This window comes from Pelodiscus sinensis, chromosome 22 (assembly GCF_049634645.1).
Source record: "Pelodiscus sinensis isolate JC-2024 chromosome 22, ASM4963464v1, whole genome shotgun sequence".
Classification (NCBI taxonomy): domain Eukaryota; kingdom Metazoa; phylum Chordata; order Testudines; family Trionychidae; genus Pelodiscus; species Pelodiscus sinensis.
In genome coordinates, this window is record NC_134732.1 from 6,118,051 (window position 1) to 6,140,342 (window position 22,292).

The following is a 22,292-nucleotide window of genomic DNA, read 5'->3' on the forward strand; positions in this document are numbered from 1 at the left end:
GCAGTCAGGCAGTTCATAGTTCCAGCCCTCATGCATAATGTGTGTGAGGCTATGTCCCTATTGCCCCTTTTTCCTGGCAGAGCATGAGGAGTGTATATACTCGGGTAGCCCCTAGCGAAGATATGGAAGGCAAAGCAGATGGGGAGACATGGTTTTGGCAGGTAGAGTACACACATGCCTGAAGGATATGGGCATGTATACCGGTACCTACCCTCCCCCAGCTCCCTACTTCCCCAGACCATGTTTTCCTGTCTACACTTCTACTTTTTAGCCATGCAGTGTCTCACCGCCTCCCTGCTATTGGGGCCTTTCCTGCCGCAGGTAAAGACTCCAGCAACAGGGAAATCTTCAGCGTCTTCCTACGCCACAAAGTATGGCTATGGAGGTTGTCAGCTCCTCGCGCCTGTAGCCTTTCTCCTCTTCAGGGAAAGACTCCATTGATGGGGAACAGCTCTGAGAGTGAGAGGCAGTGGGAAAAGGATGCAGGGAAAGACACCAGCAATGGGGAAAGGCTCTGGCAGGCAGGAGGCAGGGTGGAATGGATGCTTTTCCCGCTGCCTCCCTCCTGCCAGAGCCTTTCACAGACCCATGTAGCTACACGCTGCAGTGTGGACACAACTTGCTTTTCATTGTGGGAGGTAGCTACAAATACCCTACACACTGACAGAAGTGGTGTGTAGTGTAGACATAGCCTTGATGTGTATGTCCTTAAAATAAATTCATATGCAGATTGGCTGAGTTGTGGTACCCGTGGAAAGCCTAACTCTCACATTTACAGTCTAAGTCTTAGCATTAGAATAATGCTGGGACTGGAAACAGGAGATAGATCACATGTTTTATTCAATGTCTCTGGGGCACTTCGCACTGACCACTGTCAGAGATAGGACCCTGGGCTAGGTGGACCTCTGGTCTGACCCAGTTTGACCATTCTTTTGTAATAACCTATTTTGTTCACATTGAATTTCCATGTTGTTGGGAGTTTGGGGTTTTTGTTGTTGTTGTTGTGGGTTTTTTTTTTCTTTTAAAAGAGAAAACATTATTAAACTCCCATTGAAACTGGTGCACTTTGTGGCGTATGAGACTGAATGTGATACAAGCACATCTGTACAGGAATATCTATCTCAATACTCTTTATCTATTTAAAGAAGAGTGTAGTAAGTTCAGGGTTTCAGGGTTGTCCCGGTGAGTTCCTGACAGGTCCTCTACTCCATCAGTATATCATCACCACCTTGAAATATGCTCTAATCACTCCATATGTGAACTGCAGTCCATTTAAGACTCACATTTACTTTGTAATTTTGTAAACTCTCCATTACTTTAATAGGCATTTAATTTAAACTTTATAAGGCAGTTGTTGTATGTTGAATAAATGCCATCTCACTGTTAAAAATGTATTGATACAGGATTAATTGGTATGTAACAAAATATATCTCTGTTACATATTTCTTAAACTTCATCATAATGTTTTTAATAACTCATAGCTAGTTGGTGCGTAAATGATACACAATGGGTAACATGTTAATCTAGAATTTCATAACAATCTTATCAACTATTAAATAAACTCTGATTTCTTAGAAACATATCCTTTGAGTCTTGACATTTAAGTCTTCAATATTTCTGTAGTTAAAAAAACATTGTCAAGTAGTTTGGATCCAATTTTTTTCATTTTTTAAAAAGTTTCCCAACCCTAATATAAAGAGAAGTGTTTCTGTGACCTTTTTACAAATAAATTTAACTACAATCTTTTTTTTCTTTAAAAGCATATACTATTTCTTATATGCTGTGGAAACCAAACACAACTGTGCGGTCATAAGGCCCAATCATACAAATGCCTACAAATGTGCTTAACTTTAAATACCGAAGATGAGCACATGTGTGCATTTGCAGGTTGTGGGCCATAATGAAAGAGAAATGGGAGATAAGACTGTAGGACAAAAAGGCTGTGTATTCATGAAGGGTTTTCTCTCACTGCATAAATCATGCACCAAATCTTGCTTAATTTGCTGAAATAAGCAGGGCATGGTGGGATGGTGTCCCTAGCCTATGTTTGCCAGAAGCTGGGAAATGGGGAAGAAAAGATGGATCACCTAATAATTAACTGTTCTGTTAATTCCCCCTGGGCACCTGGCATTGGCCACTGTCGGCAGACAGGATACTGGGCTAGATGAACCTTTGGTCTGACCCAGTCTGGCTGTTCTTATGTTATTATGTACTCATGCAAATTTCAGGAGATGGATTCTGCACTACTAAGCTTGTTGGGACTCATTCTTTTTACACTAAAGACATTTTTACATTGTTCAAGCAACATAAAGGGGCCCTCAAGTGAGAGTAAATATAATTATGCTTACCTTAAGTCCTCCTTATGCTGTCAGAGCAGAATAAAATGGCCTCAGCATAAAAGAGAATTTAGCCTGCTAAACCTAGCCCAATATTATCAAAGAACAGAGAGCAGGTTTAGTCATGCTGTTGTACTAGATGTAATTAAGTCTCATAAGCTTCGTGGAAGCATGACACCAAGGGTCAAGCATGACACCAAGGCTCAATGATGTCTAGGTGTCTTTTAGGATAGATTTTAGTGTAAATTTGTATTGCTATCTCTTGTGATTTTTGTCACAAGTTTTGCAATATTCATTGTTTTTTTCTTAAAGGCCCAGCTTCTGAAGTCAGGTGATTACATGGAAAGTTAGCTTTCATTTTTAAAAAGGTATGTTTCTGTCCCTCATGGTTGCAGAGAAAAGTTTGAAAAGGGGATACCGAAAGGCTCAAGAACAGGAGGAGAACAAAAAGATGCCAAAACTATTAATGTAATTATTGGATGGGGCTTGACCTGTGATTTTAGAAAGCTTTGAATTAGTGATACTCTGTTCTTGCTTTTCTGTAATTTGTGTGGTGAGAAGAGGGTTATTTATTTATAACAAACGGGCAGTTCACACCATCAAACCTAGTTATAACAGACACACTGTCTGTCCACTCAGACAATCAGATGACTCTATAGGTATGCGTTTTATGTAATGTATGGCTAGCACACTATGCTAGGGTGAAATTTGTGTGTGCGTGTGTGTCCCTAAATCAGGGGTGGGCAGTAAAATGGCAGCTGTTCATCAAGGTTAGTCCCTAGCAGCCTGCCACCATGATATTTACCTGTGCAACCACAGTCCCGGTGATTACAGTTTGTGACACGGACCAGGACATCACTTCCCGCAACTCCCATTGGCCGCAAATGGCGATCCACAGCCCATAGGAGCTGCAATCACCGGTACCTGTGGTGTACCTGCGTCACAAGTAAATAAAGCGATGGCAGCCCATAATGGACTGGATCCAGTCCATAGTCAGTATTTGTCCACCCTGCTCTAAATTCTATAGGTTACTGAGACTTGACGTATTTGGTGATGAGGGTTGAAACGTATTTAGGATGACAGAAAAATGATGTGAATTTTGTTGAATTTGCCCTTTTTTAAAGAAGAAAGAAAGAAAGAACCTCCAAAAAATATAAATGTGTAGTTTCAGTTTTTCAAAAGGAAATATTTTGATTTGAAATGACTTTTTCATTTTGAATTTTACTTTCTATTTTTTTTAAAATAAAGGTTTAGGTCAAAGTAAATATTTTGATTTTTTTTGTTTGTTTCACCAAAAAATGGTTAAACATTCTGATCTTGGATCAACCCAAACTGAAAAATGGGTTATTTACGCAGCTCTGATCTGAAATGCCTGTGATTCATGGAATGGGATGAGAAGGCCTGTCTCGTGGAATAAAAGCATTACCAGAGTCTGATATCAAACATATGTGTGTAAAATAATAATAATAATTAATAATAAAAGAGGAAACAAACAGGGGGGAACCCTGTTCATTTCCTGACTGTCTCGGACCTATTTTAATCTTGTTGTTATCGAGCGTCCATTCATGTGGCTATTGCTTGATATGCATGGTTTGAATATAAACAGTTATTGTTATAGAGCTGTGACGTGTGGCCTGCTTAGGCAGGGACACACTGAGCTCATCTGATCTTCCGACTCTTCATCAAGGCGACTGCATTAATTTCCATGGAGCTGATGATATCTCATTCTTTGCAACCCAGTATTCTGTTCAGTGCCATTTCTAGATCTAGATGACTGGAGATACTTTGTTTGCTTGCTTTAATCATCCTGAAAATTTCAGTGCCTCCAAGGACATGGCAGGGATTCTGAACTCCAAGTAAGATATATAGGTGTTTTTATCTTCAAAAGCTTTAATCTGGATGGAGCCAGCCATGGCAGGGGAGAATTGGCATTTCTCCACTGTTCACCATTTGTTTGCAAATTCATCTTAAATAGGCTGCTGTAAGGCTAGTTTCAGTAGAGGCTATAGAATCTGTTCCACCAAAAGGCATCATTATGTGATCATGTCACTTCTATGCCATAAACTTCATACCCTGAAATGTGCCCAAGACTTTGGCTTATCCAAAAACCACAGAGGGCTAGATTTTCCATTACCCTGTACTCATGTACACCATGCAAAGTGAGTATAAATTATTGCCATTCTGAATTAGTAACTTTTAAAATCCACTTTGTACTCATTTGCGGGGTACTGGAGAATCTAGCTTGGAGATTCACAAACCTATAATAGCACACCTTTAATCAGTTCTGACGCCCATGTCTGCTTACAGGATTTGTGTGCACACATGTGCATAACTATGCAAACCAAAAGCTTTATTCCAAGAGTCATCCCTCACGTAATACTCCTTTTTAACCAATGGAGTGACGCTGGGGCTGCGTTTTGCTCCCGATTTGGAAAAGTAAGGAGAGAACATCTGCTCAAAGACTTTACCACATGATGCTCCTTGTGATTTCTCTTACTTCTCAGTTGTTGCTGAGAAAGGGGAATGTTTGTCACAAGCCTTCTGCTTTTTCCACCATGACAGCCTATGATGAAACTGTATAACAGCTCATTTGAGTAAACAATGGTTCTAAATGTGGAACAGGTTAATGAGAACAATTGTTCACCCTCCTTGTAACAATAGTTTATGAATTTGAAAACTAGTATCATGTTTCTCCTCAGTCTTCTCTTTTCCAGACTAAGCAAACCCTATTTTTTTTAAACTTCCCTCGTAAGTCATTTTTTCTAGACCAGTGTTTCTCAACAACTGGTCCATGGGGAAGTGCCAGCCCCTAGCAGGGGAAGTGTTTGTTTGTTTGTTTGTTTTTTGTTTCTTGCTTGCGTGCAGCCCCTGACTGATTTTTCTGTGGATCAGTGGCGCCCGGCCCAAAATAAGTTTCCCACCCCTGCCTTAGGCAGTCAATTCCCATTTTGAAAAAACCCTTCAACTTTGAACTGGGATACCTTCATGATCTGCACTTTTCAAAAACACTTCCCAATGAGTAAGACTAGAAGGCATTGCATGCTGTAGGGCAGGCCAAATCTTCAGCTGGTGCAAATCAGTATAGCTTTACAGAAGTCAGTGGAGCAAAGTCAATTTACATCCGTGGTGGGTCTGGCCCAGTACACTTTTTAGTAAATATACTTGTGGCTCAGTGGGGTTAGTTTGTTTGTTTTCCACCCCATCCCACCCCCGCCGCCTATGATAGCAGCTTTGCTTACAGAACCTTATCCAGACAGCTGTTATTAACCCTGTTTGACAGATGGGGAAACTGCAGCAGCATAAGTGCCCTTCCTAATGTCATGCCTGATGTCCATGACATAATCAGGAATGGAACTGACCTCTCCTGCTACTTCTTTCTCTGCTTTAACAGCGGGACAGTGCATCTCTTCTTTCATCGGCGTTTGATCCAGTTGTAGCAAAGAAAAAATAAATAACCCGGCGTGGCATTACAAGTTGCTATCATTTCGTATTCTGTACTCCTTTCAAAAACACAGATGCAGTCTTCACAGACTATTAGCTGAACCCTACAGAAGGTCAAGCTGCAAAATGCTGTTTGCCCATGCCCTAAGAAAAGGGGGTTAAGTGGAATTGAATTCTAAATCTTGTGGCTTTTAGTATTGTAGAAGCAGCAGCTCATTCAGCTGTTACTAAGTTGATGTGTTCTCCTGTTTTCCTGGCCTCCTAGAGAAGTGGGATCAGCATGTGATCTGTGTACAGAAGGAAGAGTCCTGGTGCAATATGCCTTCGGTGCCTCTTCACCAATCCCATGTGATCCATCTGGGCACTGGAGTCCCCGTGAAGCAGAAGGTGAGTCAGGGGGAGGGAGGGATGGCTCCGGAGTGGAAAGGAAATGGCCGGGGGTGGGGGAGGAAAGAATCTGATTAGTAATGTGAAGGGAAAGAGGTGCCGACAGAGGCCCAGATTCTACTGCCTGTCCTTGTGTCGAGCATCACCGTACTCCGGGAGTAGCCTTATTGAAAGCAGTGGGGATTACTTGCAAAGCAAATGATTTTGCAGCAGGAATAAGGGAGGCAATGACAGTCCTTGACTGGTTAAGGAATTGATTCATTAATTTCAATGCATCACAAATGGCAAGTGCTAGCTACGGGACGGTACTGTTAATAGTCTTCCATAGCAATTCATGCCAAGAAAACCCAACAGTACAGCCCACGTTTCAATGTTTGCCTGCTGGTTATGCAGTTGTAGCTCAGCAAGGTCAGGAAATGCTCTGAGGGTTGATTCCAAACTCAGTTACACCCAGCGGGTGTAGCTCTGTCCATTTCAGTGGATTTATACCAGTGTAGGGCTGATTCAAGATGATGGAGAATTTGGCCCCAGATAGTTATATACAGGATCCTTCATTGGTTCCTGGGGATTGCAGAATCATTTACATAGTTCAGAAGAAAACCATCGAGTATGCTTGCTATACATTTCCTTTCCCTCTTTTCATCCATATGAGGCAGATTTTTGTCCATGCACTACTTGTTCCAGCTTTACATTCATATATTAATCTGAATATTTTACAAGCACTGCAACTGAGACACAAATCACAGTATGAAAAGTTTTTCTGGGGTTGGTAGAAATTGAACCATTTCCCCTAATGAAGCTGTGACCCATTGTTGGTTACATCCCATCAAGATGATCAGGGGATCAGAAATGGATGAAACACCCTTCAAAGGTTTTGGTCTTCTTGAAGAAAGGAGGAAGACAAATGAACCTTTTACTATAGAATAGGTTGGATGAATAATTCACATTGAATATCTTATTCAGTGTAGCTAGTCTCTTTTTTCCCCTCTCCATTGAATGTCCATAAGTAGATCTCAGTGCCCTTATATACATCCCTTATTCAAGTTCACCTCACAGATTGTTCACATTTTTAAGTCTATGTATTTAATCATAAACAGTTCGCTGTGAGTGGATGGTACTCACAACTTAGAATATAAGAACGGCCGTACTGGGTCAGATCAAAAGTCTATCTAGCTAAGTGTCCTGTTTTCCAACAGTGGCCAATGCCAGATGCCCCAGAGGGAGTGAACAGTAATAGGTAATCATCTAGTGATCCTTTTCCTGTCATCCATTTCCAGTTCCTGACAAACAGAGGCTAGGGACACCATTCCTACTCATCCTGGCTAATAAGTATAGATGGATCTAACCTCCATGAATGTATCTAGGTTTTTTTTATCCCTGTTAAAGGCCTGGTCTTCACAGCATCTTCTGGCAAGGAGTTCCACAGTTTGACTGTGCACTGAGTGAAGAAAAACTTCCTTTTGTTTGTTTTAAACAAGCTACCTATTAATGTCATTTGGTGACCCTTAGTTCTTATGTTATGGTAACTTAAAACATGGGTTATGATTGGTTGTATAAATTCTATTCCCTTATTTCTGTTCCTTGACTTATAAGTATTGTAATCTAGAAGTATGAGGAAGCCAATGGGAATTTGTATCTTTCAGGGTGATGGAGCAATTAAGTAGGGTTAGAGAATTTTAGATCATTTGAAATAGAGCTGTATGGAGGATGAAAGTCTCATTTCACAAAGAATTCTGAGATTTTAAAATCTGATTTTGTTCAGCATTGGAATGAAAACAGAAAATTTCTAAATTCTCCATGAAGGAAAATTCCTTTCCCCCCCAAATCCTCATTGTGTTTCTATTCACTTTGTTTACATTCTGATGTAATATATACCTTATCAGAGGGCTAGCTTTGTTAATATGTTACTGAAAAAACTTAAAAACAACGAACAGTCCTGCAGCACCTCGGGATATGTCTACACAGCAAAGTTATTTTGAAATAACAGCCATTATTTAGGAATAACTTTACTACCATCTACACAGCCAAACCGCTATTTCGAAATTAATTTGAAATAGCGGTGTGCTATTTCGAATTTGTTAAACCTCATTCCACGAGGAATAACTCCAAATTCAAAATAGCTATTTCAAAATAAGTGCTGTGTAGACACTTATATTAAAATAGGGGGCCTCCAGCCTTTCCAGGGTGCCCTGGTGGCCACTGCAGCCTCAACCAAGAACACTCCTCTCCTTCCCACCTCCCCGGAGCCCTTAAAGGGGTTGACTCTGGCCACAGTGCCTCTGCCAGCTCCAAGCCTGCCAGCCCAGAGCCAGCAGTCACTGCCCCTAAACATGAGCCAGCAAGCCATTGGCAGCCAGCCTTCCACCACTCCCCAGGAGCAGTCTGCCAGCTCCCAGGAGCCTGCCAGGGCCCGTAGAAGGCGGGCGCCTTCCAGGTCCAGGGTGGAGATCATGGACCTTATTTAGGTTTGGGGGAATGCCCCCAATGTCCATGAGATGGCAGCCTGCAGAAAGAGCAGCCAGGCTCGCAGCAATGCGTCCACAAGAAGCACCAGAGTGCCCAGGGGCAGTTCTGGCTCCATGTTGCAGAGTGCTGTAGTATCCCGAGTGAGGGCAACCAGAGCACGCAGAGACAAAATGCTTTGCTGTCCCTCAACGATGTAGGCAAGCAAGCAGGGAAACCTGAGAACTGGCTGTCCGGGGAGGGTCCCTTTAAGCACATGCCTCAGATAGCCACAGGCAGCAGCCACACAAAGAAAATCCTGACCTGATGCCCTGTTGGACCTGGTTCCGGCCGGCCTTAAATGCAATTCAGCGTCCACTCAGTGTGGACTCGCTATTTCGAAAGCTATTTTGAAATGCATTTTGTGTGGAGACACGTTATTTCGAAATAAGCTATTTCAAAATAACTATTTCAAAACAAGATATTTCGAAATAACATTGTAGTGTAGACATACCCTCAGGGTATGTCTACACTACCCCGCTAGTTCGAACTAGCGGGGTAATGTAGGCATACCGCACTTGCAAATGAAGCCCGGGATTTGAATTTCCCGGGCTTCATTTGCATAAGCGGGGAGCCGCCATTTTTAAAACCCCGCTGGTTCGAACCCCATGCAGCGTGGCTACACGGGGCACGAACTAGGTAATTCGAACTAGGCTTCCTAGTTCGAACTACCGTTACTCCTCGTGAAATGCACGGGGTTCGAACCAGCGGGGTTTTAAAAATGGCAGCTCCCCGCTTATGCAAATGAAGCCTGGGAAATTCAAATCCCAGGCTTCATTTGCAAGTGCGGTATACCTACATTACCCTCCTAGTTCGAACTAGGAGGGTAGTGTAGACATACCCTCAGAGACTAACAAAAAATGTAGAGGACATCATGAGCTTTCTTGGACACAACCCACTTCTTCAGATTCGTTGTTTTTTAAGTTTTTTATATACCTTAATATAATTGTTTTTAAATGAGTCATTTTAGAACAAAAGATCAAAATGTTTCAACATTGTTAAAACTCACTCCCCTTCCCCAATTTTCTTCCAAAATGAAATTCTGGTGAAACCAACCCATCCCGCAAAGCATGTTGACTTTGACAGTCCCACATAATGCACCTGAAGATGTGGTTCTGTCAAAGCTTCTCCAACTAGCTCTAATTTGAAACCTTTTCCTTCTGGATCACACAGGCCTTGCCAGAGGCAATATTGCTAGAAAAAAAAGGCTATGCTAAGATTTATTAGCGGGCTGTAGAGTTTACATTTAATTTCCTCCTGTCACAGTCTGTGTTCCTGCATATTCTTAGCTATGAAAGGTGCAGTCAGATCCTTATCTATCTCATTCAATTGCGGTTGTGCCAATGCTGTGGAGAGGGGGTCAGGGAACTGTCCTGCTACTGTTTTCATCATCAATGTCCTCCCCACGTATAAGACATACCAAGTGAATGGTATTTGCTGCTCTGTAATTTTCCATCATCACTACCCAGTCATTGGAGTATGGTAACTGTGTGAGATGGTGTTTGTGCATTTGGTCTTAGATGCAGATATTGTAGTTAGAATCATGTCTATCTGCAAGTGTTCATCAAGCTTAGAAAACTTTCTGCCATGATGGTTGTGTGTAAAAATGCTACTTCTTGGAAGATCATGAAAAGGAACCTAAAAGAGGAAAAAGCATGGCAAAAAAACCACCCCACATTTTAAAATTTGAACCAATATTCATTTGAAATACTTTCTGGTACTTGTCCAGTCTACCCGAACACCACTGTTCCCACCCAGATGAAAAGCTTCAGAGAACCTAATTGGTGCAATTTCAAGCCTTAAGTTCTCTTTACCAGTTAAAGGAAAGTTATGGTTGCATGTGTCATTCTGAGCCTAGGCAAAATACAGCCCGTGGGCTGGATCTGACCCACCCAAGTCACCAGATCCAGCCCATGGAGGCAGCGGGGAGCCTCAGGCAGGCTCCCCTGCTTAACCCACAACCCTGCACACCACTCAGAAACATAGCTGCGAGGCCCTGTTTCTGTTTCAAAACTGGAGGGGAGCGGGGAAACTTCAGGAGCTGCTCCTACCCCTAGCACAATCCTATTGGCCAGTTTCTGGTCAGAAACAGACCAATGGGAGCTACCTGTTTGAATAATAAGCAGCCAAAAAGACTCACACCCCCTCTCCTTGGCTCAGTTATTCACTGAAGCACATGACCAGGCTGGCTGGCTGAGAAATGTTTTAAGCTCTGCAAGCCTTTAAGCTCTGCAGGCAGGCAGGCTGGTTTGGCTGCTGGCTGGTAAGTCTCCTGGCCAGAGCTTGCCTCTGGCACCCCAGCCTCAACCCTCAAGTCTCAGCCCACCCCTTCCCCAACCCTCTGCCCCCCTCTTGCACCCTTACACTGTTCCAGATCTGGCACTCCAATCTCCTGCCCCAGATCACAAGCCCCTCGTTCTCTAGGTCACATCCCAAATCCCTGCACTCGAGTCCCCTGCCCTAGGTCACAACCACCTCCTTCACCCAAACTCCCTCCCAGACTCCATTCTTCCTCCTGAATCCCAATCCCTTACCCCAAGCGCCCTTCTGCACCCAACCTCCATCTCAGACCCTACATCTCCTCCATTAATATCATGGAACAGTGTGGCCCTCAACCACTTTCCAAAATCTTGGCCTGGCCCCCCATCAAAAATTATTGCCCACTGCTGCATTAAGGGAAGTCTGGAAACATGGAATAGCCATGTTTCATCAGTCCACTGAACAATCCAGTACTCTGCCTCAGGCAATGGCCAATGCATTGCTCGAGAGCAGTTCATTCCATATTTGAATTTGAGTGGTCTTAATTGGACACATCGGTCACATGGTATGTTTCTTTGCCCTGAATGAATGAGTGCAACTCATTGAATCAGGGTTGAGAGTGGTCACTCAGGCTTGCAAATCCAAAATGCACTCTTCATATCCGTTCTGCACTGCTTGCGTAGGAGCTGACAGTTCTGTGATCTTTGCTGCCAATTAACTCATGTACTGGCGTATTTGGAATGGACGAATGCAAAAGGGGCACAAACACAATGAAAGCACATTTGTTTAAAAGTGCTGATGCATATTTCGTACTATTTTTCCTTAGGCTGTAGTCACCAGGGGTGCAGGGCATAGGACTTTTCATGCTCCCCACAATTAAATATGAACTTTTATCCAAGCTCAACACAGTGTCGGATGAATCCTAGACTGATGTATGCCACGGCCAGAAGAGACCACTGTGTTCAGCTTGTCTAATTTTTGGCATAAGACTGGCCTTAGAACTTTTCCCAAGAGAATATTTTAGAAATCTTTTAAACTGGACTTTAAAATTCCCCATGATAGAGAATCCTCCACAAATCTTGGTAGGCTTTCTGGTGGCTAATTATTCCCAATGTTAAAAATGGACACCTTATTTGAGCCTGAATTTGTCTAATTTCAACTTCAAGCCATTGGCTCATGCTTTATCTTTATCGGCTAGCCTGAAGAGCCCATTCTCAAATATTTGTTCTCTGTGTAAGTACTTATAAACGGTGATCAAGTGACCCCTGAACCTTCTCTTTGTTAAGCTAAATAAATTGAGCTACTTGAAATTCTTTAAAGTAGTAACATCTGCAGTTTGCTTAGGCTTTCGGTCTATGCAAGGCTGTGGCCAAGTGTACAGTGTGGCTAATCAGGACTGCTGAACCTTAATATGGATAAATATCCAGTATTAAACTTTCTACAGTTGGGGTGACATTCACCCTTATGTGTGAGTTAGCCCATAGGTTGAATTACTGATCCCACCTTTTCTGAGGCTGTGTCTCCTTTTCAGAGGAGGCTCAGGGCAGCACAGTAAGGGATTTGAAAAACCTGAACAAAGAGGAAAGGAGAGGAGGTGAATGGAAGAAAGCAGTGTGGTCCAGTGGATACGAGTCCAGTGGCCCCTGTAGGCTGAGCACGCAGGAGCAATTCAAATGCTGCCCTGATTAGCAGACTGCCCACAGCTAGGTTTTGTTTCTACTGGTGGCGCACATAAAAATTTATTCCACACGTGGATGGAAAAAATCTGCCTATGGAGGGAAAGATTAGAGGGAACATTGGATAGGATACTGGCTTTCAGAAGCCTGGGTTCTACTCCTGGTTCTGCCACGTACTCTGTGACCTTTCTAAAATAGCCCCGTCTCGAGCCTGATTTTCAGAAGTGTGAAGAGCTTGTCATTCTTGGTGCAGCCATAGAAGGTGCAACGTGCCACTGAAAATCTTACCTGGCATGCGTCAGATTGAGTGCCCAAAATGAACTCATTTATTGTGAGTTTTACCCAAAGGAAGCCAAAGTCTGTAGCCACCTTTGAAAACCTGGGCGTGGCTCCTAACCACCCTGTGTCTCAGTTTCCCATTTGCCAGTTGACAATAATAGCATTTACACTTTCCTCCATCAAAACCCCTTGGGAATCGGTGGGCAAAATGTTTTCAGAACTGTGTCCAGTTCTGGGCGCCACATTTCAAGAAAGATGTGGAGAAATTGGAAAGGGTACAGAGAAGAGCGACAAGAATGATTAAAGGTCTAGAGAACATGACCTATGAAGCCAGGCTTCATGAACTGGGCTTGTTTAGTTTGGAAAAAAGAAGATTAAGGGGGGACTTGATAGCGGTTTTCAAATATCTAAAAGGGTGTCACAAGGAGGAAGGAGAAAATTTGTTCCTCTTGGTTTCTGAGGACAGGACAAGGAGTAATGGGCTTAAAGTGCAGCAGGGGAGGTTTAGATTGGACATTAGGAAAAAATTCCTAACTGTCAGGGTGGTCAAATATTGGAATAAATTGCCAAGGGAGGTGGTGGAATCTCCCTCTCTGGAGATATTTAAGAACAGGTTAGATAGACATCTGTCAGAGATGGTGTAGACGGAGCTTGGTCCTGCCTTGAGGGCGGGGGGCTGGACTCGATGACCTCTCGAGGTCCCTTCCAGTCCTATGATTCTATGATTCTATGATTCGTGGTGCTGTCAGGAGCTCATTGGACCAGATACACTGTAACCATTGGACCTGACCGTGCATACCTGCCACAGCAAGTGTTGTGAGGTAATGAGGGCTGGGTGGATTATTTGCTATTCAGATTGATCAAACACCAAATACTTGTAAACCTCACAGGAAGGAGGTCAGGGGGGAAGGGGAGAGAGGGCTCAGCAGTTGCCCTGTTGCAATAGTAAGAAAAGGAGAGCTAAATAAATAAACAGTGCAGTGCCTGAAACTGAGCCCCTGGCTTCCTTCAAACTACGTCACTGCTACTTGAGCTTGGGTCTCGCACCAGGCCTGAGGTAAGTGGCATTCCTGCTGCACAGTGATATGTGAGAGGGGTAAAGGGTACGTGTGGAGCGGGATAATAGGGAAGGGGTGTCAGTGTTTGGCCCTCCGCCAGGACTGCACTTGCTGTAGGGAAATCATTCCGCATCTGGGATCTTTTTGACTGAATTGCTGGAGAGTCCTTTCTACCAGCCAGCCTTCAGGCAAATAAAGTGTTTCTCTAACATTTCAGTCGATTGTGGACAAGGAAAAAACCTCACACCCTGGCATTTTCTTTTTAAACTCACACTCATGCACACGCTTGCTTGCTTGTGTTTGTCCTCCAGTGCTTTGTTTGCCTTGTTTTTCTTCCTCCGTTACATTCGTCTGTGCTCTCTCTCTGTTACTTTCCCTTCCTTCTCTTCTCTGCTTTGTATTCCCTCTGTCCTGCTGACTCGCTCGCCGTGTGGTTATCTGGGAAGGAAGAGGGAATTTATAGCTCGCACTGGATTCGGTTACTGACTGTTCCACCCATCCGACCCCTCTGGATCTTTCAGTACATGATTTCATGCCAGATTGTAATGTTACCAACTATTTTGGAGCCCAGCAAGCATTGTGGCTTTCATTAGCTTTTAATAATACCTCCTGTGTTGTAGAGCAAAGCCAGTGGTGAGAAATGTAAAAGTACAATCTCCAGTCATTTCATCACAATTGTTAAATTTACTCAGTGCAGAGAGCCAACCTAAGGTCTGTGCACTACGTCTGTCCAAAAAACCCGGGTTTCCATGAGACAGACTCAGCCTTGTATTGGGTTTTTGCGCAGTAGTGAATTCTACCCAAGATGCCCTTGTGGACATGTCAACCTCAACAATACATTGGAGCTGCCCTTCTGAGCAGTGGTGGACAACCTGTGGCCCAAGGGCTCTATGTGTGGGCTGCTGGTTTCCATCCATGCTGTTTATTTCCTACTGGTGTTACTATGGTAACACACCCATAAAGCAAGGGCATGTGACGCGAGGGGTGTGATGGATGCACACAGCCCTGATTGTGAGAGTCATGCACTCTCTTTGCATCCAGTCAGCAACCCTGCAAATTCCAGATACATACGCGTAGTTGGCTAAATTACCCTGTTCCGGGAGACCATCTTGGTTGTGACAATCTTGCGTCCCATTCAGCTGAAGGAGGCCACTCGTGTGGCCCCCTCACTAGCCTTGGTTGCCCATTGCTGCTTCAGAGTCGTCAAAGGCACTTTATGGTTTTTTTCTTTGTGTCCTTTGGAGAGAAACTGGTCATTTGAAAGTGATTCATGGATTCCTAGGCCCGAGGGCATCACTGTGATCATGTAATCCAGGGGTGGGGAACCTAAGGCCTGGGTCCTGGATGTGGCTTCCAGCTTCCCTGGATCCAGCCCCCGAGGCTCAGGGCTCCCCTCAGCATTGGGGAGCCTGTGCTGGTGCTCCAGCCCCCCTGCTGCCCCACCATGGGGCTGGAACACACAAAATGTACTAGCCTGCCCCTCCCCGCCCAGGCTCTGGTGTACAAGGGGAACGTGGGGAGCATCTCCTCAGTCAGGGGCCACGTCAATGAAGGGTTATTTGGGGTAGGTTTTGCCTCTCAATTGTGTGCGGCCCCTGACTGATTTTTCTGTGGGTCAGTGGCCCCGACCCAAAAAGGTCCCCAAGCCCTGATCTAGTCTGACCTTCTGCATAACACAGGCCAGAGAATTTCCTCATCACTCTGTTAAAATATTATGCCTTATTTCCAACCTGAATTCTTCTAACTTTAGCTACCAGACACTGGATCATGTTATAGCTCTCTCTGCTAGACTGTGTTAAATACTTGTTCCCTGTATAGGTGTTTTTAGGTGTAATTCAGTCACTCCTTAAACTTCTCTTTGTTAAGCTAAATAGATTGAGCATCCTTAGTCTATCACTGCAAGGCAGGTTTTCTGATCTTTTAATCCTACTCCTGGCTCTTCTCGGAAACCGCTCAAGTTTTTGAACATCCTTTTTGAATAGTGGGCACCAGAAATGGACACAGTGGTCAGCAGTTGTTGTGCGAGTGCCAAATAACCTTTCTTCTACTCAAGAGTCTCCTGTTTATGAATCCAAATATTGCATTAGCCCTTTTAGCTAATGTCGCACCTGAAACTCATGTTAAGCTGATTATTCACCACAAACCCTAAATGCTTTTCTGAGTCCCTGCTTCCCACGATAGAGCTCCCCCATCCTCAAAGTATGACATACTTTCTTTGGTTCTTGATGTATACATTTACATTTAGCAGTGTTAAAATACATATTGGTTGAATGCATCCCCTTTACTCAGAAATCCAAATTGCTCTGTATCAGTAATCGCTCCTCTTTGTTATTTGCACTCTCTCAATTTTTGTGCCATCTGAAAAATGTATCAGTGATTATTTGTGTATACTTCCTTGTTATTAATAAAAATGTTAAAGTGTGTAGAATCAAGAACAGAATCCTGCAGGACCCCACAAGAAACACACCCCATCTATGATAATTTCCAATTTACAGTAATATTTTGAAACCTACCAGTTAGCCAGCTTTAAATTCATTTCATTTTAAATCCATCTCATTTGATATCATTCTAGTGTTTTAATCAATGTGTTGTGCTGTATGAAATCAAGCTCCTTACAAAAATCTATGTATATTACAGCAACATTATTACCTTTATCAACAAAACCTGTAATCTTATAAATAAATCATATTAGCTTGACAGGATCAACTTTTGATACACCCACATAGATTGGCATTAATTTTATTATCTTCTTTTAATTATTTAATCAAGTCCTATGGCAACCACTCCATTATCCTGTCCCAGCTTGATGTCAGGCTAGCAGGCCCGTAATTACCAAGGTCACCCTTTTAAAATATTGGAATAGCATTATCTTCCTCCAAGGCTTCCAGAATTTCCCCATTAGTCCAAAAATTATTGAAAATCAACATTAAAAGTCCAACAAGATCCTGCACCAACTCTTTTCAAACTCTTGGATGTAAGTTCTCTGAATCTGCTCATTAAAAACTTCTAACTTACTTAACTTCCTCCTTGGATACTAGTGGAATATTATCATCATCATATGATTAGAGTGCATCATGCGTTTATTTTCCTCCAAATAAGAAATGAATGCATTTACTACACATGATTGCCTTTTCTGTGTTGTTACTGATAATTCTCCTATTTCCACCCATAATGGACTAGTGGCATTTTCAGAATTCTTTGTGTTCCTATTATATAATAAAAAGCCTCAAGAGGGTATCGTTAGCAGAAACAGGGTGAAATTAAAGTAACAAGAATTGAGCCTGGTTGTTGGAAAGAATCATCAGCCACTCTGAGCTCTTTCAGACTGTGGAATCGTCAGAGTGGTAGCAGTCTTCACTTGAAATCAGAGGTAGAAAATATGGGGCCAGGTTTACTGGCACCCTTCAAACATTTTGTGCCTCTCTGGTGATGAAAGGCAACCCTAAACTGGGCTCAACCTGCCAGCTAAACTGTGTTTCTAATTCATTTTCATAGCCAGAAAATGGTGAATATAGCCCATGCTGGTGAATATAGCCCATACTGTACAGTGGGGAATAGTCTTGCATTAACAGTTGGAGAGGCCAGATTATCCAAGAGCTCATTTGTACCTCTAATGTCTGTGTGTCAAAACCTTTCTGAAATTCAGATAACAATTCTAGGTGCTCACCTACCACCTTCCTGTCTCTTTGTGCTGATGTCTTTCATCCTTCCATCTGAATGTCTAGCTTATCTCACTGCCTGGAGGTAGTCTGCTCTGCTCTTACCCAGTAGGTTTGTATTTCAGAAGACTGGAATCAGTCCTGTGCAATAATCACTAACATCCTTTGTCTCTCTTCTTTGCTTCTGCCATTCCTTCAGGTCACCCTGATGTAGAGCAACCTTGTAAACCCAGTGTCAGGACTTGGAGTCCCAACTCAGGTGTCCACCAGCATACAGTCCCACCTGTCTGTCCCGAACCCCAGGGCTGCTACTTGGAGCTGGAATTCCGTTATCCTTTGATCCCAGAGTCCCTCACTGTTTGGGTGACATTTGTCTCCACTGATTGGGACTCCAGTGGAGCAGTGAATGACATCAAGCTGCTAACCATCAGCGGGAAGAACATCTCTTTGGGGCCCCAGAACATCTTCTGCGACATCCCTTTGACCATTAAGCTGAATGCCAAACAGGTGGCTGAGAAGGTGTACGGCATCCAGATCTACACCCTGGATGAGCATCTGGAGATTGATGCGGCCATGCTAAGCTCCATCCCCCAGAGCCTGCTCTGTGCAGACTGCAGACCCATCCAGTACAAGGTGGTCCGGGACCCTCCCTTCCAGACTGGTTCTCCTTTTGTCATCTCAAACCTCAGCCGGAGATTCATGGACACGTGAGTATCTCGAGCCAGAGGGATGGAGAAACCGGTTTGGAAAATATAGGGAATCTCTCCCTATAAAATTAGATCCAGCTTAGAAAGGCTGACTCTGCAAGAAAGGGCATTCTTAGGGTGTATGTCTGGAACTGATGGTATCAAAATCACATGAGAACGCCTGATCTCATGGGATTCCCAGCCTAAACACAAGTTCAGATTTTTATTTTTATTTTTACTGCACAGATTACCAAGTACTTACCCAAACTGAACCCAAAAGGGGGTTTAGCATGGTGAGACGTATAAAAGATATGTGTGTAGAGAAAATAATTTGAAATGCTCTGATTGGGAATACCCAGAGTTGAGGCGAGAGGGAAGCACATATATTTGTTTACATTTGTAATACATTTATTTTATCTACTTTCACATTCCTCATAATCATTTCTGCAATTCAGTTTTGTTGGCACAAATGTTTTCAGACTTCAGTGGGGGACTTACCTGAAACATGTGCCTTTTGCAAGTTCTCTATACACAGGTGACTGTTCACTCTGTGTTTTAGCCTATAGCCTGGTTAGAAGAGTTATGCTTATCCAATCAGGGAACAGAAACATTACCATGTGACTTTATGAGGCCAATCAGCTAGGCACAGTTTAAAGAAACGTAAAAAGTCAATAGTGAAATGACTTCAAAGTAACTCATGATCTGTTCACGGACATCCCACAAACAGAAAAAATAATAAAATTATTTTATTAAAATTATAAATCTTTAATAAAATTATTCTTTAGTAATTATTCATTCACCTTTAGCAATGCAATGAAGCTCTTTTTAAAATTAACATCAGATAAAAGGAACAAAGCTGCTAAGGAAACCACATGCTAATGTAAAAAAAGATAATCTTATTACTAATATCTAATACCAAAAAGGGCCACATCATTGCAATTTTCTAAGGAGCTTTCAGATATAAGAGAATAATTAATAATCCAGTAATTGCTCTATAAGATACACTGCTCCTTTGACAGACCAGTTGCACAACTGAGAGAATTTAAATTGTCGCTGAGTGCCTGAGAATTCTGGTTCATTATTAAAAAGAAGAAATGTACATCATTGGGGCTCCTCACATGCTTAAAATGTTACATGAGCCTGGGCTAAAGTATTTTCCCGAACTTGTATTTCAGTTTGCAATAGTTGCTAGCACTTGCAGTAATGGGGCTACCAACCCATTTGGAAATTCCCCATCTTTGCCTGAAAACTGCCCCATTCTCGTTGGAAAAAGGGACAAAATGGGCTCAATTCGCAATGAAATGTGAAAAAATTAATTTTTAGACCTCTGTCGAATAGTCCCTTAACTGGACTTGAGAGAAAGACAACCCTGTGACTAGGGCACTGTCTGGAGTCAGGACTTCTGAGTTCAGCTCCTACCTCTGCTCCAGTTTCCTTTGTGGCCTTGGACAAGTCATGGGAAGTAAGAGTTGCACAAGTTTTTCAGTGACTTAGGAGCCTATGTCATTTTTTAAAAAGTGACTTAGGCTTTGTCTACACGTCTAAAATTAAAGCGCAGTACCAGCATGGCCGGACCAAATCAACATTCTGAAAATCAGCTCCACAAAGGGAGCAGCTAACAGCACTGGGAGTGTTTTACGGGGCTGCCCTAGTGCTTTACAGGGCTGCAACGTGCTGCATTCGGGGCAGAAGAGTTTCAAACCCCTGAGCTGCAAAGTTGCGGTGCAGTGAAGTGGTAGCGTAGACTTAACCTTTAGACACTCTGTTTTCTAAGTGCCACTGAAAGCCAATATGTCTTTAAGCTCTTAAGTTCATGAATCACTTTTGAAAGTGGGGATAATAGTAAGGTCTCCTGGAGTAATATCTCATTCACTATAGTGATGAAGGCCCAGAGCCACTGACCCAGGAGGGAGGGGAAGGCAAAGGGGACAGTTGTCCTGGATCATAGCAATGTGAAAAGTCCTGGGGCTCCAGGCTACTGCCGCTGCTACCTCAACAACAACAGAGGCTGGAGATATGCCCTTTAAGTTGCCACCAAACCTGCCCCTTTCACCAGAGGCCCCGCCCCTTCCACCTGAGGCCCTGGCCCCTTTGGCGGTCCTCTAAATCCTTTCTTTTGGCATGTGGCAAAATTCTTTGTATTCTCTGTTAAGAGCTAGACTGTACCCACCCTGTATGGACTGAGGCAAGATAAGCTTTTCGTCATCAGCCTGTGCAGAGAGTTTTTTACTCACCAAGCAAGAAGCAGAAGGCTGCTGGTGGTCCCTCACCAAGGCACCTGTGAAAGAGAAGCCAGAATATGTCCCTGTATACACCCAAACACATCTCTTTGAACTATCTCTTAGTCCAGATTCTCTTCTGCCTGTGTGTTTGACTCTGTATAAGTGGACAGTGCCTCTGTCATCTAAGGGTGTGTCTAGACTACATGCCTCCGTCGACGGAGGCATGTAGATTAGCCAGATCGGCAGAGGGAAATGAAGCCGCGATTAAAATAATTGCGGCTTATTTTAAATTTAAATGGCTGCCCCGCTCTGCCGATCAGCTGTTTGTCGGCAGATCGGGGCAGTCTGGACGCGACGCGCCGACAAAGAAGCCTTTCTTGATCGGCACAGGTATGCCTCGTGAAACCAGGTTTACCTGTGCCGATCAAGAAAGGCTTCTTTGTCGGCACGTCGCGTCCAGACTGCCCCGATCTGCCGACAAACAGCTGATCGGCAGAGCGGGGCAGCCATTTAAATTTAAATGAAGCCGCGATTATTTTAATTGCGGCTTCATTTCCCTCTGCCGATCTGGCTAATCTACATGCCTCCGTCGACAGAGGCATGTAGTCTAGACGTACCCTAACAGTGCAGCCCATCTGTTTCTTTGTAAACTCCAGTCCAGCTACTCCTCCTTATTGTTTTTGCATGATTTCTATATTGACAAGAGTGGCATCCACACATATATATGTATACAAATAGTGTGGAGTAAGTTGCAAAATCTCTTCCCCTGCCTTTTCTGACCTTGGTTTCTGTTTTCTCTTTTCTTCCTAAAGAAAATATTTTCTTGTTCTGTTATCTGTGAGCAAGATCTTTTCCCCAGGTGTGGCAGTGATGAAAGGAAAATTAATTTCTCATGCCCTCTTCCTGCTGGTGGAGAGAACATCTCCCTAAGCTGAAAGGGGAGACAGTCTTAATGGATAGCTCTTGCCTAGTCAGCATTGGGTGCTCTTACAGGAGAGCGAAAATAGCTAGGGTAATGCAAACCTTTTATGGAGGAGCACAGACCCATCCCAACCCTGAATTAGGATCCCAGCTCTCGGCTCAAGCTGGCCGAGATCAGGGAAGATTTCAAATGGATGGGGCTGAGATCTGAATGACTTCTCTATAATCCACAGAAACCGAGCACAAAAGCTTCAGATGACTCGGAATGTTCAGGTTTGCTGGAATCCATTCAATACAGTGAAACTCATCAGCTGTGAACCTCCATAAACCAAAAAAAATAGGGGGGAAATAAACAAAATAGTCAAACTAGTGGCAGTATGAAAATGCTGAGTTATTCACAGCTCTAGGAATAAGCCAAGAAGGAACTGCCCTGCAAAGTTCAGATCTGAGTGCACATCCACCACCAAAGTTCCCCTCGTGGGGGCTCCAGCTCTGGGATTTTCATTTGGACTGACCTTTAGAAGTAACTAGGGATGGTGAAACCAGTTAACACCAAATCTTTGGGATCCAACTGTAGCCTGCTACTCTGAAGCAGGTATAGCTGTTGTGCCACTAGCATCTGAGCTTTTGTTCTGGAGCAAACTCCCTTGCATTTTTAGGGAGCGGTTATTCAGCAGAGAAAGCCTGGGACAGGGCGCTTTCTCAAAGGTGTTGAGAAAATGGATAGATGTCACTCACAAAAGACTTGTCCTGTTTTATAGCCACAGCAATCTTCACTCCCCCCTCCCTTCCCTTTTCCTGAGCATAGCCTTTTTATCAGGAATAAATGTTGGAGAAGAGAAGCCATGACAGAGCCAGCTCTCCCA

General features: G+C 43.4%; 1 protein-coding gene across 3 annotated transcripts in view; it reads left to right on the plus strand.

The window, feature by feature from the left end:
- Positions 1 to 22,292, plus strand: part of PAPPA (pappalysin 1) — a 242,284-nt gene that overhangs the window by 80,497 nt on the left and 139,495 nt on the right. For all 3 annotated transcript variants that reach the window (XM_075905988.1, XM_075905990.1, XM_075905989.1), the window contains 2 exons: positions 6,043 to 6,164; positions 17,797 to 18,304. In XM_075905988.1, coding sequence (XP_075762103.1) covers positions 6,043 to 6,164; positions 17,797 to 18,304 — 630 coding nt within the window. The remainder of the gene's footprint in view (positions 1 to 6,042; positions 6,165 to 17,796; positions 18,305 to 22,292) is intronic.